Consider the following 19,476-nt stretch of genomic DNA (forward strand, 5'->3'; position numbering starts at 1 on the left):
AGAAATATGTAGCGAAGTAAATAAAGATTAGGGCAGATAGAGCTGCCCAACAAGAGGATACCGGTGGTTCAGGGGAATAATAGATGCAGGTGTGAAAGTGTTGACATTTGAAAATCTGAATCCAAAGATCCTCTAAGATACTGGAAACCTCTATACATTGCAATGAAAGTCACTGAAATTCACACAAAGATTAGTTTAATAAGAGCCTATTTCTTACAACAAAACTAGCACTTAAAGAACAAGGGAGCAACTGAAGGAAGTCATTCAAGACTCAACTTATTCTATGAGGAAAAGTTTTATACTGTGTGATTCTTATCCTATTGTTCCATGCTGTTGCTACAGATGATTATCATTTCCTAAATACAAGTTCTTCCTAAGGAAACAGGAATGTGTGAAGCAAAAGGGCAGTGCTACTTATTTTAGGATGTTACATGTTTTTATTTAAAGTGGAAAAAAATAACAATAACACTAAAACAGAGTTTAAAACAGCCTATTAGCATAGTTATAATAATTAATACATTCCACATTGTTCTCATCATAGTAGTTATTCAGAGCAAAAGGTATGAGCATGAAATTTGTCCAAACAATATTAGCACAAACCTTATTTACAATGAAACTAGCTGCATAACTTACTTAACATATTATGTACACATATATTTCTTTCTTTGTCCATTTTTTCTTTCCCCTTCCTCCATCACAGATTGTTTTATTTTTTGAAGAGTTTCTTCCCATTTCACAATACCTATCATACATGTTTTATCTTATCGTGTTTGTTTGTTTGTTTGTTTGTTTTAGTTTCTCACACTAGTGAGACAATATGCTGTTTACACACATATGGGTCTGATTTACTTCACTTAAGAGTATGGTCTTGAGTTGGTTAATTACCTAAACAAGTTTCAATTTATCCATCTTTATGACTGTGTAGTACTCCCTTATGTTAAAAAAATACCCACAACTTTCTTATCCATTCCTTGGATGATGGGCATTAGGATTGTTTCCAAGATTTAGTTATTATAAAATCAATTGTGCTGCTACAAACATGAGCACACATATATATCTGTGGTATGATGTTTTTACTTCTCCTTGGAAGATATCCAAAAGAAGAATAGCTGAATCGAACAGGACCTCTAATCCTATTTTTCATCACACTAATTTCAACAGTTGTGCCATAGTCTGGACTCCCACCAACAGTGGAGAAGCATTCCTCTTCCCGCACAGCCCCTCAAGCAATCATCACTGGCTGATAGCTTCGTGGCAGTCATTCTTCCTGGGGTGAGATGGATTCTCAGTGTTATTTTAATTTACATCTCTTGAATTACCAGTGATGTTGGACATTTTTTCATGTATTTATTTGCCATCTGTATTGCTTCATCTGAGAAATGTGTATTTTTATATCAGAAGAGAAGCCCACGTGACCTAGAATTTGTTAATAGCCAAAAGTGGGTTATGTGTATTTTGTTACTCCAAATATTGTCAAAAGAACATGATTTTTAAAGATTGAAAACAATAAAGAACCTTTCAGAGTGGGGATCACAAATCTATGTTAATTGAACACCAAGTTATACTGATATTTACTAAACTTGGTTAATCATCTAACAACTACATAGAGAAATCTATAACTTTCAAGATAAAAGCATTTTATCTAAGAATTTAAAAAGCTGACATGTGACTACAGTAAAGAATTTAGGTTTGTTAGGATAGATTGCTAGGAACAGTTATGGTTCACATCTAGACTGTTCCTCAAAAATCTCAATGTGTTCAGTGATGATGCTTTCAGAAGGAACATGATCACAGGGCCACTATTCCACTGATCCCTTCATAACTGCATGTACAGTTAGAACATGGTGCCTGGCTGGAAGACAAGTGCCCTTGGAAATGTGCCTTTCAAGGATGTATCTCCCACTCAGGCCCCTCTCCTCTCACTGCTTCTTGATTGTTGTGAGCTGAGCAGCTTTCCAATAGCATGTTTCTGCCTTAAAGATTAGGAAACCAAAGAATAAGCCCCTAAACAGTGAGCTGAATTAAGCCTCTTCCTTAAAGTTGTGGATGTCAGGTATTCAGACTAATACAGAAAATGTATTTTCTGAGAAATTGTGGTGTTGCTGGGATTGTACCTGATCATCTGGTTTAGAATGTTTTAAAACTGTTTGTAGTGAGAGTTTGAAAAGCACTGGAGATGTAGACAAAGCTTGTAATGCTGTAAATAGATTAATGAGTGTCTTAGTTACTTTCTACTTGTTGTTGAGACAAAATACCTGAAGCCCAAGTTGGGAAAGGAAAGGTTTATTTCTTACAGTTTTTGGAGGTTTCAGTCCATACTCAGTTGGCTCCAAGGCAGATGGGCACGGCTAGGCCACAGTTCATGGCGGCTGCAAACAGCAAGCAGGAACCAGCAAAAAGGAGGACACACCCTCTTCCTGCCATTATATCACATCCTGGCTCCACCCCTATGTGGGTGTAGCACTGACACCATCAATCCAAGCACTATACAATGAACCATCACCAATGCACAATGCAAACTCATGAGGCCTGGGGGCCACAGACATAAACCATGATATTCCACCCCTGCCCCCCCAGACTCAAGTACATCCTTTACACAGAAAACATTTAGTCCAGCTCCAAGAGTTGCCAAAGTACTGAGTTTCAGCATTGCTGAAAAGTAAAAGTACCAAGTCTCCTCCAAGATCTATGTTAAACTCTTAACTGTAACCCCCTGTACAAATGAAACAAGGTTAAACATTACTGAAATTCAAAGGCACAAGATAAATGTTACCATTCCAAAAGTTACAAACAGGGGAATATAAAGTATTGGAAACAAAGCAAGTCCAATATCCAGCAGGGCAAATATTAAGTCCTAGAGTTCCAGGATCAGCATCTGAAGCAATCTGGTTACAAGCTCCAAAAGCTTGCGATTCCACCCCCATGGAACTTCCAGGGATATCAGCTCCCACAGCTTCTCTTTTAAATCCTCTATGCTCCCTTTTTGCAGCTTTCCTCAAATCACCCACGTTCCTGGCTTTTCCAGACTTCTGGGGTCTCCACTGCACCTTTGGTTTCACCTTTACATCTTCACAAATTGCCCTCTCAGGGGCACACTGCTTGCCCTGCCAGGCCCTTTGCAATTGAAGTAGAAGCCATCTTCCCCTCAGAATTTGTGCATTTTCCTTGCACCTAAAATCAGCACCATGTGGATGCCACTAAGGTTTGCTGCCAGCTGAAGCAGTAGCCAGGCTTTTTTCTTTCTTGGCTGTAGGGGTCAGTGGCCTGGACTGCAGGGCTCTATTTACCTGATTGTGATGAAAAGCTTCTCTTTGTTGCTGCCATTCTGGAAACTCATGTGGCTTCTGTTGCCATTCTGGAACATCACGTGGCCACTGTCACCATTCTGGACCATGGCAATCTGCAGCTTTTCCCTCTGAGCCAATTCTTTCACCTTTGCAGTGAGGCTGCAAAGAGTGGGAACCTGCTTCCTGGGAAGCTCCAGGTCTATCTTTCTTATCTCTCTGTTTCTCCTCAGTAATCAAAATCTCAACTCTGTCTTTACAATCCATAGCCTTCCTGGCATTTACCTTCTGGTCCAACTGCCAGTATTGTAAATTATTCTGCTGGACTCTTTGCTAATGACTTGCAACATAAAGCTGGCTAAAAGCTCCCAACAATAGCCATGCCACAGTCTCAAACTTTGATTGCTTTTTAATTTCTTTTTCAAGATTAATCAGTCCATTGCCTTTTGTCTCAGTCTCAGGCGAAGTCTCTGGACATGAACAAAATGCCGACAATCTTTCTGCCAAGCCATAACACAAATAATGGGGAGTCCAACAACCAATGCAGTCCTTCTTCCCAGCAGAAACCTCCCAAGCCTGGTCTTTCTATCAGCCTTCTGGTCTCCTGAGCTCTGATGAGAATCTCCTCTACAGAACACCTAAGCTGCTCCAGCTCTATGCATCTAGGAGACATTTCCAAACATTTCCAAACTCTGCCCACAAGCCATTTCCAAAGCCTCTTGAAATACATGATTGGGTGTAGTCACAACAAATGACCAATTCTCAGCACCAAATTCTGTGTTAGTTACTTTCAACTCATTGTTGAGACAAAATACCTGAAGCCCAAGCTGGGAAAGGAAAGGTTTATTTCTTACAGTTTTGGAGAGTTTCAGTCCACACTCAGTTGGCTGCAAGGTAGGTGGGCATGACTGGGTCGCAATTCATGGCGGCTGCAAACAGCAAGCAGTAACCGGCAAAGAGCAAGACACACCTTCTTCCTGCCATTACATCACATCCTGGCTCCACCTCTATGTGGGTGTAGCACTGACTCTATCAATCCAAGCACTAGACAATGAACCATCACAAATGCACAATGCAAACTCATGAGGCCTGGAGGCCACAGACATAAACCATGACAATGAGTGATTCTTGTTGGAGCACCAAACACCAGAATAGTGATAGGAATGCAGACCAGACTCTGCCATACTACTCGACAGTAGGAATTGAGGCCCTTGCGATACATCACGGAAGAATACGTCTTCAATTTCACAGTATCCTGAGTCTTTATTGGAAACTGACCTTCAAGGCACTGGATCAGTTAATCTAGTGAAGAAAATTTCAAGACATCACAATATTTAGTGTGTGGCAGGTTTTGCAGACTGTGTTTAGCTAGATTAATACTGAGAAGCAGGGGTACAAGTCAGAACAAAGAAATTTGAAGAACTCAAAATTTGCCCAAAAAGGAAACATTCTTAAAGTTGAAGCAAAAGTATGTATAGTTGCTTAGCAAAGTTGCATCAGTAAAAGGAACCTAAATACATTCTAATCAGAGAATAGGAAAGAAACCTTGAGAGCAGTTCAGAAAAATTTCCATATTGCATTTGTCACAGATTTAAATGTGTAGAAAGGCAAACTCCTTGATAAGATTATGCTTGGAGAAAAGTGTTGCAGGTACCCTAGTCATGCAGAGCCAAGTATGGGAATGTTTTCCTCAATTTAGCCTTCCTGGTACTGAGAGATCTTTGTAGCCATGATCAAGGGTGCTTGAGATGATTGTTCTTCTTTGCAACATACATTTGGTTTTGCATACATGCAGAATGTAAGAGTTTTGGGGTTATGGAAACTTAACCAGGTAACACATCCCTGAAAGGTTAATACATTCAGTGCAGACCACAGGACCTTGGAGATGCCAGTTAACAAGAATCCTCCCCTGAAGAAAGCTGCAATCATTGAGTGGAGGCAGCTTGAAAGAGAATCTATATGGGCTGTATACAGGAAGCTCACAGAGCAAGGCTGTCCAATACATTTAGAGTTCAAATCTGGCCAAAGTGTAACCTGCATGCTGAGCATGGAGGTACGGTGTTAAATGATTGTCCTTCTGAATTCTGTTTTTGCTTTGATTTGATTTTGATTTGACATATTCCTATTATTTGAACTGGAAATATTATCCTATGCCACTATTAGTAAGAAATATTTAATGTGTTTTTTATTTTTAATTTTGAGAGTGGCTTGAAAACTAAAACTAGACCCATGTCTATCACCATGAATTAAACTAAAATCTAAATGGATCAAAGATCTGAATATTAAAACAGAAATACTAAATCTGTTGGATGACAAATTAGGTAAAAAATCTTGAAGACTTAGGGGTAGGTATAGAATTCATGAACAGGAATCAAACCACACGGGAAATACTTCCCAGAATCAATAACTGAGATCATGTCTTATTAAAAAGTTTCTGCATGTCAGAAGATACCTCCTGCATAATGAAAAGAAAACTCAAAAACTGGGGAAAAATCTTAGTGAACTATCCATTAGACAAAGGAATTCTTTCTAAAACATAAAGAATTAAAGATTCAGAACCCCAAAAATCAAAGACCCCGTCCAAAAATGGGCATCTGAGATGAGTACACAGTTCTCAGATGAAGAAATTCAAGTGACAAAGAAATACATGAAAAAATGTTCTTCATCATTGGTCATTAAAGAAATGCAAATACTGAGATTTCATCTCACTCTACAAAAATGGCCAGGATCAAAAAAAACTACCAACAACAAGTACTGGAGGAGCTGTGGGGAAAAAGAACTCTCCTGCACTGCTGGTGGTAGTGTAGACTGGAGTAACCACTGTGAAGGTCTGGAGATTCCTCACAAAGCTGAGATTGGAAGTCCTATTTGACCCAGCTCTTCCACTTCTTGGCATACTCCCAGAAGAACTAAAAACATCATACCAGAGGGGTATATGTGCAACCATGTTTATAGAAGCACAATTTGTAATAGCCACATCTTGGAAACAATCTAAGTGTCCATCAACTGAGGAATGATTTTAAAAAATTGTGGCATTTTTATTCAATAGAGTACTACTCAGCTATAAAGAATGATCACATTGAGATATTTAAATAAATGGACCATACTCATAAGTGAAATAAATCAAACTCATATGTATAAATACCATAAAGTCTCCATAGTATAAGAAGTGGTAAGAATACATAAGAGTTTATGGTAATCATGATTAACCAATACATAGCTTTGAAGCCTTATAATGTTTGTATTCCTTAGTTGGAATGTTTTTATCCTGGTTTGTTTGATTTTATTATCTGTGATAGTATGAACAGCTATTTTGAAGGAAACAAGACATAATAGCCAGTGCTGATTTAATATCATCTTACTCTGAAGTCCTACCATACTTTTGTCATTCTCTTTCCATTGTTTCTATCATATTGTAATTAGATTTTATTTTGTGTGATAGTATAACAAAATTTCTATGCAAAATGAGATATTATAGTAACCATAGTTCACTTTCTGTTACTTGGTTCTGAATTCCAGGCAATAGTTTCATTCTCTTGAATGATTTTATACTATTTTTATGTTTGATACTATTGTATATGAAGTTATGCTTAACTATTTCAAAGAAAGATTCATTATGATAGTTATTGTTAATTATGGGTTGTCTTGTGGTGAAATACTGTGTGGCTGACATTGTTCTGATCCGATCTGCTTTGTTATGTCCTCATCTGTATTAACCTGTTTAAAATAAAAACAATTTAAAAAAGTAAATAAAATTTGAGAGTGGCTCACAGCTAAGAATCTACCTTAGGTCTCCAAGGAGATGTTGGACGTGGGCTCTTCAGCAATGCAAAAGTCTTCAGACTTTGGTAATCTTTAAAACTGGACTCAATACATTTCACATGAGGGGGGCATAAGTCTTCTAGGAGCAAGGAGTAAAATGTTGTGGTTTGCATTCAAAGTGTACCCCCAAAGTCTTAATGTGTTCCGAAAGGGGGCTTTTGGAAGGAGATTAATTCAGAAGGGTGCTATACCCATCAGTCGATAGATCCATGGATTAAACACATAGAACTAACAGTGCTAGGAAGAGGCAGGGTCTGGAACTGTTGTGTCACTGGGGGCACGGCTTGGGAGGGTATATCTCCCTCTCTAGCATTTTTCTTTCCATTTTCTGTCAGGCATGAAGTGAGCAGCTGTCCTCAGCATGGCCTTCAATGAAAATAGTTCTGCATTGGAGTTAGTTGACCATATAATGAATTCCCAATATTTAAGCTAATTTAAACTTCTCCTCCTTCAAGTTGTGGGAATCAGTGATTTTGTTCCGGTAAAGAGAAAGCTGACTAATGCTAGTTTTATAGTACTCTTAAGAATGTACCTGAGCTTTTTCTGTTTCCTCTTTCTGACATCAATTTTACTAATGTGATATTCAGCTTAAAAACCAAATAGAAAAGGTACTCATTTAGAAAACGGAATGATGAGACAGGACCCAACAAACAAAGAAGAAAGAATTAAACATAATTTTATACAACAACATGATTGCAAAGTGAGGTTCTGAAGAATCAGAATAAGAGAGTAACCATGGATAGTCATATGTTAGAAGAAGATATACAAGTATGTGTTGGCTGAGACTAAGTAGGCGGGCACTACCCAGGTCCCAGCGCCTGAAGGTAGATTGACCTGGAGGGGTGGGCCTCACATAGGCTGCCTGGTCTGCAACTTCCAGGTGCACTGCAGTAGGCGGGAACACCTAGCCAGTGCAATTAAATCAAACTGTGGCCTACAGGGAAGGAAGCTGGGGCTCCTATATACGCTTGCATATATAAGGAACAAAGAATATGGGAAGAGGCAGCAACAAGAAAGGGTCCTCGGCCCCCAACCCTGAGAAAGAGGCAGTAGCAGACACAGCACCAATAGATATAAAGTGCTATCTCCAGAGCCTCATAGACAAGTTCAGGAATGAAGTTATTAATGACCTGAAGCTAGACATAAGCAGAATAGTTAGAGAAATGCTAAGCACCCCCCAAGAAAAAACAGATGGTGGAATGAAAAAACAGAAAAAGAGGGGAGAATTGTGTGATGAGAAAGCATAGAATAGGTGAAGTAGGTTCAAAGAGATTACCAGGAACCTAAAAACTCTATCGAAAACTGGCTTAACAGCTTGAAAGAAACTAAGGACAGATTATCTGAACTGGAGGGCAGATTTGTAATATGGGAGCATGAAATGAAAAACTTCTTAAAAATAACAAAGAAACAAACAGCAATAATACAAAGACTGGAAGGTGATAAGAGGGTCTATAACTTAAGAATTAAGAACATAAAAGAAGAAGTAGGGACACAAACAAATGAACTACAAAAGCTACTCACAGAAATAATCCAGGAGAATTTTCCTAATTTAGCAAAAGGTAAAGATACTCAGTTGTATGAAGCATACAGGACCCCAGCCACCTACAACCCAAAAGGAGCAACACCCAGGCATATAATAATTAAAATTCCAGAAATCATATACAAGAACAGAATATTAAAAGCCATCAAGGACAAGAAGCAGATCACTTACAAGGGAATACCCATCAGAATTACAGCATACTTCTTGGCACGAACCATCAAATCACGAAGAGCATGGGGGGAGGTAATTCAAGTTTTGAAAGATAATAACCTCCAGCCAAGATTGAGATATCCTGCACAACTATCCCTGGAAATTGATGGAAAAACAAGGTGTGTTCAGGATTAAGAGGAACTAGGGGAATATGCAACCATCAATTCAACTCTACAGAGAATACTGCAGGATATTCTAAAAAAGAAAAATATGAAGAATCCAGAAATAGTGGCAGAGAGGCCACAGTGAATAGAGCAGAAAACAAAATGAAGAAGACAAACTGACAACTAATGACAGAAAAAGAACTCAACAGAAATGAGGCAGAGAAGATTGGATGATAAGAACAGCTATTTTGGAGAAAATGATGTCTTAATAGGTAATACTGATTTAGTATCATCTTGTTTTGAAGTCTCATCAAGCTTTTGTTCTTCTGTCTCCATTAGTCTAACCAAGTTGTATATTATTGGATTTTACTATATATGATAGTATAAGCAAACACTTTAATAGACAAGGAGATTATACAGAAACCATTGTTCATTTTCTGTTAGTTGATTCTAAATACCCTGTAATACTGTCATTCTCTTAAATGGTTTTACATTGTGTTGATATATTTGATGCTACAGTATACGAAGTTATACTCAAAGATCTCAAGGAAAGAGACAATATGGTAACTACTTTTATGTCGGGATTATCTTGTGGTGAAACACTATTTTGCTTAAATGGTTATGTTTTGATCTGCGCTGTTTTGCTGTTATGCCCTTTTTATCTCAATCTCCATTTTATTATTTATTTTTTATTTTTATCATTTTAATTAAGGAAAAAATAATTTAAAAAATAGCAGGATATATTATAGTAACCCACTTTGACTTTCCATTATCTTGATTTAAATCCCTGTATTGCTCTCACCATCTTGTTTTGATTGATCTTCCTCTATTCTGTTCTGCTTGATAGTACCAGGTTCGAAAGTTTAGCCAAGAGCTGTGAAGATAGTGGGATTCATTATGACGCCCATTCTGGTTGACTATTATCTACTTTTGTAGACCTATAATGTCTGCAATGTTTTGGTTTTGTTAGTTTTATTCTTTACTGTTTCATTCAATTTTATTATAACTGATGATATAGGCAATTCTATTAGAGATAGCAAGAGGCATTATGGTAACCATCGTTGATCACCTTGTATTATGCTTTTACATTATCTATTATGCCCACCCTTTTGATTTGCCTGACTCTGTTCTGTTCTGTTACATTTGGTTCTACACTCTTCCAAAAAAGTAATAATAACTGTGGGAGCAACAAAACCCAAAATGCGTAATTGTCATTGTACAAAAGAGAGGAAAAGAAAGTGCTCTAAATGATATAACTGCATGTATATTTAAGTGTATAAGATAGATAATGATATTAATGAGTTTTGTTGGATCATTGAACAGAACTGTTTGCAGTCTCACTGTTGGAACTTTATAAGCTTTAATTTTTAACTTGAACGATTATTTCTAAGATGACAATATGTCAGCCATTAACTAGTGATTTCCTACGGTTTATTTTTTTTATGTAAATCCGTATAACTTGTACCCTTTCTATGCTTTTTTTTTTTCTTTTTTCTCCTTAAATAAAATTTTAAAAAATGTAAGGGTCCAATGACTTTGTTATTGGTTAAATATTGCATCCTCCAGCCATGACAATGTTAGGAATAAGAATTTCTCTGCTATATTAAACTATATATTGTGAGTCAACCCAGAGTCTAGAGAAAAGCAATCAAATGATGGAGATCAGTTTTTATCCTAATGAAATGCTAAAGCAAAGAAGTTAGCTAAATTATTTGCAAATGAAAATCCAAAGAATTTAGTTGACTGAATAGTCTATTGAAAGGGGACATTCATAAGTTTCAGTAGAAACTCTAACCGTATTAAAGGCACTTAAAACTGATAAATGAAATGTAGAAGGTAGGGGAAAATAAAGCCTAGAGATTAATTAGAAAATAAAAGATGACAGAACATTGTAGATGAAGGAATGGGGACCACACTGCCTGTTTTCATGGACATATTGTTCAAGAATTCCTGTTGATTCTTTTGTAAAATTGAAGTGATACACAATTTCATTGGAAGTATGTTGTATTAATACCATATCAAATTTTCTCTTGTTCTCATTTTAAAATGTTAGTTAGGACTTTAAGAAATCATGATTTTTCTATCCTTAAAATATTCAAGTTAAAGACTCCTTGCAGACCAGCGCAAGTTCTAACAGTTAAAAGCATATATGAATACTAGTCAAAATTCGGGTGACTAGGAAGGCTAAAGAAAGAGCAAAGTCTCCTGGTGCCCAACAGAATAGTTCATCATCCAAGATTAATTCTGACTTCATTTATCACATGTACAAAGGATTATAGTGATGTTTTTAAATATGTGTAATAGATAAATTATTTATACTGATTTAAAATATCATGAAATTCTAGCAGAGTAAGCCAAAGGAATGTGTCTGTGGTCCTTAATGGGATGTATAACACACACAAAAAAAATAATTTTAAATCCCCTAAGATTAAATGTCTTTGTAATTATTTTAGTCAGAAAAAAGTGCTTTGCACTTAATGAGTTTGGTAACTAGCAGGAAAATAAATCTTTAGACATTGTGATACTGGGTATGTTTTATGCTTCACTAGAGTAATTTGTCAAGGACAATCAAGTTGGTCACTGAAAAGAAACATGGCAAGTCTAAAAAAGAACCAAAAAATATTTGTACTTCAGAGCTAATACCTGGCAAATCAGATAGTCTTTGCAGTCAGCCCATTGTTGCTCTGACTTGAATTCTTTTCATCGTCAAACAAAGCATAGTAATTTTGAAAATGGGATTTTAAGTGAAAATATTTATTTATGCTGTACACTGTACTACTGTGTTTTGAAAGCAAAAACATTCATGTGTTATAAAATATCGTATGTATGTCGCTGAAAAAATGTGCACTGAGTAAAACAATACAATTTGACAGATAAAGTACAGAATGGTGATTTGTATAAATGTTGGCAATGCACAGGAGGTTATGGTAGAAAAATCTTTAATCTTTGTAGAATTCTTTTTTTTTTTTTTTTTTTTTTTTGTCTTTTTCGGTACCATGGATCGAACTCATGACTGCCTGCTAGCGAGGCAGGCACTTATGCCACTGAGCTAAATCCCCAGCCCCTTTAGTAGAATTCTTAAGGCACAAGTATGGTCCTACTTTGGTGATTGTCTCACACTGACATAAGCAAGCTTTTTCTCCATTATTAAATAAGAAAACAATTCCCAATTAACTGCTTTCCTAATGCCATCAGGTTTAAGTTTATGAATTGTGTTCTCAAATTACGTGTATCTGTGTGTCTTAAAATAAATTTACTTGCTTAAATGTAAATCAAGATAATTTTTTAAAAAGTCTATACTAGTATCCTAATAAGAAGCAGATAAGACATAGTAATTACAATATTTTGACTATGTTCTAATGACATTTTTTAAAATGTAAAAAGCTTCAATTTGTGTTGCAATATAAGGTACTTTCGTAAGATTTTTAAGCACCATTAGTTACAAAGATGTAGTTAAATAAAGGGATTAAAGGAACCTGATAGAAAAATGCTACATAGTAAGTCCACACTTGAGATAGCACAGTCAGATGATTCCTCAGAGGGGGAAAAAATACTCTTTTTCCACTTTTTTCTGTTCTCCTCCAACATTTTACGATGATCTTTACTGGTCAATTCAAATGACAATTCAAAAGACAAACGATTAAGTTCATTTCTGTTCATCTTTCTGGTAGCAGGGTAAGTAGGAAGGAAACACAGAGAAGACTGGCAAAGATCAGGCATCGGATCTAGAGGAGCACTGAAAGTGATGCTGCTTTCTTGGATTGGTTTGCTTTTAATGGAATTATTGAACTATGTGCTGAAATAAAACTAATAGAAAAATTATTGTGTGCTTTTGTGTCAATCATCTTTGTGTGCAACTTGTGTTAAAAATATTATATCTGTAAACCTTGATGAAAGAAAAAAAATCCTTTATTATTCTAAGCCCGAGTCTATGATTTTCGTATGATTAAGAACTGCCATGGTTGCATAAATAAAAACTTCCTTACAGTCAATCATACACCATGCTTTGCCAAACACACATGAATAGAAACATACACAATTTTAAGTGTATGTAATAATAAAAACGAAGCAGAAACGGTATGGAAATCTCCGTTCCAAACTTCTTTATGTCATAGGCTATGGAATCAGTTTATTGTGTTTTTTCATTTCACTGGGACCTGGAAAAGAATGATTCATCTCTGAATAGGAAGGACATAAACAGGCTGAAAAAATGACATGATTGAGTCCATTTTGGCAAATCAGTAATATCTGTACTGGTTACCTATAGAGTAGTGAACAGCTTAAGGGCAGTTGTACTAACCAAGTTGCCAGCCCTTGGCCACCTAAGTCCTATTGGTATAGTAAGCCTACAAATTGCAGAGCAAGACATAAAAAGCAAGAAACCACAAGCTGTGGAGAAAAAGTATTGTTTGTTTGCCCTCTGTTCTTATCTAAGGTTCCATCTGAAAGATACTGAATTAGGCAACAGTAGTAGTAATAGTAGTCTTGTTTGCTAATCTCTGCAAACACCATCATGGATAGTGTTTGACTGTGGTGTGGCACACATGTGAAGACATCATACTGTGGCTCATATTGGCTTCCACAAATGTTGTTAGATTGGCTATTTCCTCTAAATCTACACCTGGATTTAATATCAGCTTTGTCCCTTACTATATGCATGTTACTGGTCAAGTCACTCAATTTCCCAAGACTCTGTGACATTAACTACAAAGTGATTATCTTGATAATATTAATTGATTTTTAAATGTTGGAAAGGGTATATATATATATATATATATATATATATATATATATATACCTAAGCATGGTTTACCATACAAAGTACTAGATTAACTCACAATTTTAACTTCCTTATACCACTCTTCTTATTAATATTATTTTATATTATTAATATATGAATAATATAATAATATTAACATTATTACTTTGTATATGGAATAAATAGCTGCAAATACTGAAAATATTTCCATAAAGGTCAAGTAAAACAATAAATAGAATTTCTTTTCCCTATTTGATTTTGCCTAAATGTCTCAAGCAATTAAATAGAAATAATACAGAAATTCCGCATATTCATCTCCAGTCAAAAATACATTGATATAAAATGGAACATACTCAATAATTTCCTTTATGTGTTTCATGCCTTAAGAACTGAAAAAAAAATAATCTTCAGTTCACTTGTCAAGTATCTGCTCACCTGAAATTTCCAACATTGATCTAAATGGAAGTATTTGTTTAAATCAGGAATAAATACTTCTTTCACCATTGAACATTTTCTTTTAGTTTCTTCTCCTACAATACGAAAGAATATGTTTATTGATACAAGAGTTGAGATTTTCTACTTATAAAAAAGTCAAATAAACCATCTATGACAAATTGTATATCACCCAGTATGAGAGAACACACCGACTATTCAGTTACAGGACAAAGAGATTTTCAAGGATTTTCTACCCCAGTTTAATGAACTGTCTTTTTCTACATAAGTAGAAACTGAGGTTGTATAGATTTATGTACATACTTGAAATTTTGAAAATACTTACCTTAACAGACTTTGACACATTAAACCTTACACAGTTAAGAACAGAACTATTCACTCTTCGACTATTTCCTGTGCAAAATGTTAGGAAAAGAAACTAAACAATAATTGCCTCACATATATCAAGTCTGATGGTAACGATTTAACATGCAAAATGTTACCTGCAAGGGTTTAAACGACTAGGTGAGGGAGGTGCCACTGGAGATGATGCTCTTAAAGTGTGTTGTTGAGTATTATGAGCGCTAATCAATTCCGCTGAAGACATTTCCTGCAATGTAATAGCTTTTCTACTTTAAGATGGTAAACAAAGCAATGATTGTTAATTCTCTTGGGAGACAGTGTAGACGTTTAACCAAATAATGTAACTATTTCTCATTCTGCCTGTAATGGAGACAAAAACAGGGAAACCTGGAATAGGAAGTCGTAATTATACCTACTTAACTTTACAAAAGGAGGTTCTGTGAAAAAGTGTTTAAGTAGTCCACACTTTCCATGCAGTGTGAATTCCTCTGCACCCATTAGAAAGTATGATAGATGCCAGACTTACAATGACTCAAATCCATGTGCTTCAACTTTGGTTGCCTAAATGAACTGAATAAATTAATCTCTAGGTCTGAGTTTCATAGTCTATGGACAATGACAAAACTATCCTGAGAATATTTTAAAAATTAAATGAGAAAAAAATTGTAGCTACATTTAGCAATATGGTTTACATTTCAGATTTATTATCTAACAAAATTAATTTAAAAAGTAAAGTCTGTTGGGAGCAGGAGCCAGGGGTCCGGCAGTGAACGGGTGTGGGAAACCACACACTGAAGCTGGACCTCAATCAGTTCCTCATCCTACAGTGACCTCAGCCTTCTAGACAAAGCATCGCGCTGATATTAACCTGGGAAAAGCTTCATAACATAAACAATAGAAGTTTCTCATGGGCCCAAGAACATGTTTACCTCCTGGGCTGCACAACATAGAAGTTTCTCACGGGCCCAGGAGCATGTTTACCTTTGCTGTGTGCACAAGAAAGTGTCCTAAAGTGACTTGTACTGCTCTTTGTTTTGAAACATTATAAAAACTCTGTAGTCCTTCAATAAATCGCCTTTTGCCTCCTGAGCAACTGGTCTCCCTGTGTCTTCAGTCTCTCGCCTGACTCCTTCCCCGCGCTGGCCGCGGCACCTGGCACTTGGCGCCTGAACGTGGGGCTTGGCGCCCGAACGTGGGGCTTGGCGCCTGAACTTGGGGCTTGGAATATAAGCATTCGAAGCGTTTTTCCAGTGGAAGGAGAATCGGGAGTTCCGAGAAGACCGCTGCTACAGAGGACCCGGGTAAGTGAAAAGTGAAAGTAGCAGGGAGTGGCATATACGCAGGGATTAAGAATGGGTAACTCCCCGTCATCAGAACGGGAACTTTTTGAACAAGTTATTTCCTCTTTGTTAAAGAGTAGGGGCATTCCTGTAGCTAAGCTTCAAATTCATCAGTTTGTTGATTTTGTGCATCAGGTTTGCCCCTGGTTTCCCGAACAGGGAACGGTTAATGTTGAGACTTGGAAAACAGTAGGAAAAAAGATTAAAGATTATTATTGTGCTTGGGGTCCTGAGAAGGTTCCTGTGGATGTGTTTCCGATTTGGACTCTAATTAAGGACTGTTTAAAAGGGGACTCTGAGTCTAGTAAATGGGAAAAAAAAAAAAAACTCGAGAAAGTTTTATAAAAAAAAAAAAACAAATCTTCAGAGAATGTGGCATCCTCCTTATACCCCCCACCCCCGCCCTCTGCTCTGCCAATGCTCTCTGAGCCACCCTGTTACAAGCAGCCCGGTTAGCTCAGTTGGTAAAGCATGAGACTCTTAATCTCAGGCATGGCTATGTTCGCGGTGGAATACTCCGCCGGTTCGTTTCCACCTGGTGGTTTTGGTATGTGTGTGCGTGATGCCGGCTTGTGAGTTGTGTTCTAAAATGTAAACTTTTTGTGTTTGTCTGTGTCTTCCCTGTTTGTTGTTATTATTCTCTTTTTCTCCAGGATAAGATGGGACAGACAACTTCATCTCCTCTCTCCCTTACCTTAGACCATTGGCCCGAGGTTTGAGAGTGAGCTCACAATCTTTCTCTCCAGGTTAAAAAGGACATGATTAATGATGGTACAGCTGAGAAAAAAAAATGCCCTCTCCTTGGTTGCCTGTTTAAACTTGTTACTAACTTAGGGGCTTGTTGCTCATTTCTGTTGCAGGATCCATATGGCTTATTAGATCCAAGGTTCATAATAAAAAAAAAAAAATATTTCCTTTAGTTGACCAAACTATGCAAGAAGCTCCCTTTGTTTGTGTCTTTAATGTTGTGGCGCCTTGTTTAATATGTAAGTCTTCAACTGATTGCTTGCAACCTCAGCATGCCTTTTAAAAGGAGTATTTTTTTCTCTCTGATGAAAATGTAAACATGTACACATATATATGTATATCTATGGTTATTAAAAATCATATCAACTTTACCAAGTAAAAACCAGATGGTACTATATTTGAGCCAGTTAAAAGGTTACAGTTTTGTTTTTAAAACACAACATTTTTATGTGGTAAAAAGACATAAAATAATTAAATATGATTTAGGCTACTAGAAGGTGACTTTAAGGGTTTTTTTGTGAGTTTTAATGTTGTCTGAGAAGTGAGAGAAAAGGTAATTGACTGGTGATAGTAAAAAGGAGGGACAAAGAAAGTGATTCGTCTTCAAGTAAAATGTCTGGCTGTGCCAGAATATGAAAGAAGATAAAACTTGGAGGTATATTGTAAGTTATAGAAAGCTCGAGATGATGTAAATTTTATTTGTCTTGGTTATAGTACTGAAAACAGCAGGTTTTACATTATCAATATGGTATAACATGGCAGCAGGCACAAGAAATTGTTAAAAACTGTCCCTCATGTGAGCCTCTCCTTCCAGTACCGCATTTTGGAGTCAACCCTCGAGGACTCTGTCCAAATGACATCTGGCAGATGGATGTCACTCATTATCCTTTTTTTGGGTCATTAAAATACCTACACGTTACCATAGACACCTTTTCTCATTACATGTTTGTTTCACCTATGACTGGAGAAACTGCCACCCATGTAATACAACACCTACTATATTGTTTCTCTATCCTTGGCATTCCTCGATCCATCAAAACTGATAATGGCCCAGCATATATTAGTAAACCCTTTGCCAAATTCTGTCAGACTTTCCATATTAAACATGTTACTGGACTGCCTTATAATCCTCAAGGACAAGGAATTGTTGAACGTGCTAATCTCTCACTAAAAAACACATTAAAGAAATTAAAAAGAGGGAGATGGTATAAGTATTCTCCCAAAACCCTTCTTAACCATGCTCTTTACGTTCTTAATTTTTTAACTTTTGATGCTTCCAATAGATCTGCAGCTGAGAGACATTGGTCTCCTGATTTTCCCTCCAAGCCAATGGTTTATTGGAAAGACCCGTTAACTAATCTATTACATGGCCCTGACCCAGTATTGATATGGGGAAGAGGGTATGTTTGTGTTTTTCCCACAGATGCTGATACACCCAGGTGGATCCCAGAACTCTGTGTACGACATGCCCAAGAGCAAGATAGAAAAATTGCGCAGGACGATGCTTCGACTAACCATGACCTCGAGGATGAGAACAATGACCAGAAGGCCTCCTTCGACAAGAGATGAAACTCTGCTGTTTTTGGCTCAACTGTTAAGCATTACTTGGGTTTTGCATACGTTTTGTATGCCTGTATGGGCAGATAATTATTGGGCATTTGCACCTAATCCTCCTTTGTTGCACCCTATGTCATGGGGCGACAACGATGATGTTACTGTTTATGTAAATAATACTCGTGTCTTAAGTTTTCCTTCTTCCACTCATATACAACCTATCTCTATTGTATATAATTATACTGGAATGTCTGCTTCATTACCCCTATGTTTTTCTAAAACGAATAAGAATTGTACATTAATAGAAAGATATTCTGATTGGGATGGAAACTTTACTAATGGAATGCACTGGGGAGTAGACATGATGTATGTATTTTGCAACAGCAGTGAAACTAGAGTGGGAAAACGTAATCCCCCTGAGCATATTCCAGAATGTAGACAAAAATATCCAAGCAAAAGTGTATATGGACTCTCACGGCATTTGTGCCATCATAATTATACTATATGTTACAAAGATCTGTGTGATTGGAGCTCTAGCATTTATCACCATGATAACAATTTTTCCATACTTTGTGAGAACTGTTGTTGGGCAAATGAGAAATGTGCGTTTGGACTTGAAACGTTTTAAGTTAGAATCAACTGCTAATGAAATTCCCATGCGACGCTTTGTCTAAGAAATAAGGGGGATATGTTGGGAGCAGGAGCCAGGGGTCCGGCAGTGAACGGGTGTGGGAAACCACACACTGAAGCTGGACCTCAATCAGTTCCTCATCCTACAGTGACCTCAGCCTTCTAGACAAAGCATCGCGCTGATATTAACCTGGGAAAAGCTTCATAACATAAACAATAGAAGTTTCTCATGGGCCCAAGAACATGTTTACTTCCTGGGCTGCACAACATAGAAGTTTCTCACGGGCCCAGGAGCATGTTTACCTTTGCTGTGTGCACAAGAAAGTGTCCTGAAGTGACTTGTACTGCTCTTTGTTTTGAAACATTATAAAAACTCTGTAGTCCTTCAATAAATCGCCTTTTGCCTCCTGAGCAACTGGTCTCCCTGTGTCTTCAGTCTCTCGCCTGACTCCTTCCCCGCGCTGGCCGCGGCACCTGGCAAAAGTCAACTTCTAAATCTAAATGATAGAGTAGACCTTTCTTTCATGGTTTTCTTGATTATAGCTAAAGAAAAATAGGAAATAATATAACAGATTAACAAAGATTTACTTAGAAGTGTGACTCTCCAAGGAGCTTGTGATTTCAACTACATCACATAAGAAAAACCAAAGCCAAACAGGTTCTCTCATTTTATCTCACACGCCCCTTATAA

General features: G+C 37.0%; 1 protein-coding gene across 1 annotated transcript; it reads left to right on the forward strand.

Annotated features, from left to right (window-relative positions):
• Positions 1-15,585: 15,585 nt before the first annotated feature.
• Positions 15,586-19,212, forward strand: LOC134475761 (uncharacterized). The gene is made up of 2 exons (XM_063247443.1): positions 15,586-15,815; positions 18,025-19,212. The coding sequence occupies exon 2, from the start codon at positions 18,025-18,027 to the stop codon at positions 18,781-18,783; it is 759 nt and encodes a 252-aa protein (XP_063103513.1). The 5' UTR covers positions 15,586-15,815; the 3' UTR covers positions 18,784-19,212.
• The last annotated feature ends 264 nt before the right edge of the window (positions 19,213-19,476 follow it).

The sequence above is a fragment of the Cavia porcellus genome, unplaced genomic scaffold (assembly GCF_034190915.1).
Source record: "Cavia porcellus strain 051 isolate PalLab524CR breed Dunkin Hartley unplaced genomic scaffold, mCavPor4.1 scaffold_4, whole genome shotgun sequence".
NCBI classification, from domain to species: Eukaryota; Metazoa; Chordata; class Mammalia; order Rodentia; family Caviidae; genus Cavia; species Cavia porcellus.

Excerpts from the sequence above, each read along its gene's own strand:
- LOC134475761 (XM_063247443.1), top strand. The coding sequence starts at position 18,025 with ATGCTGATACACCCAGGTGGATCCCAGAACTCTGTGTACGACATGCCC.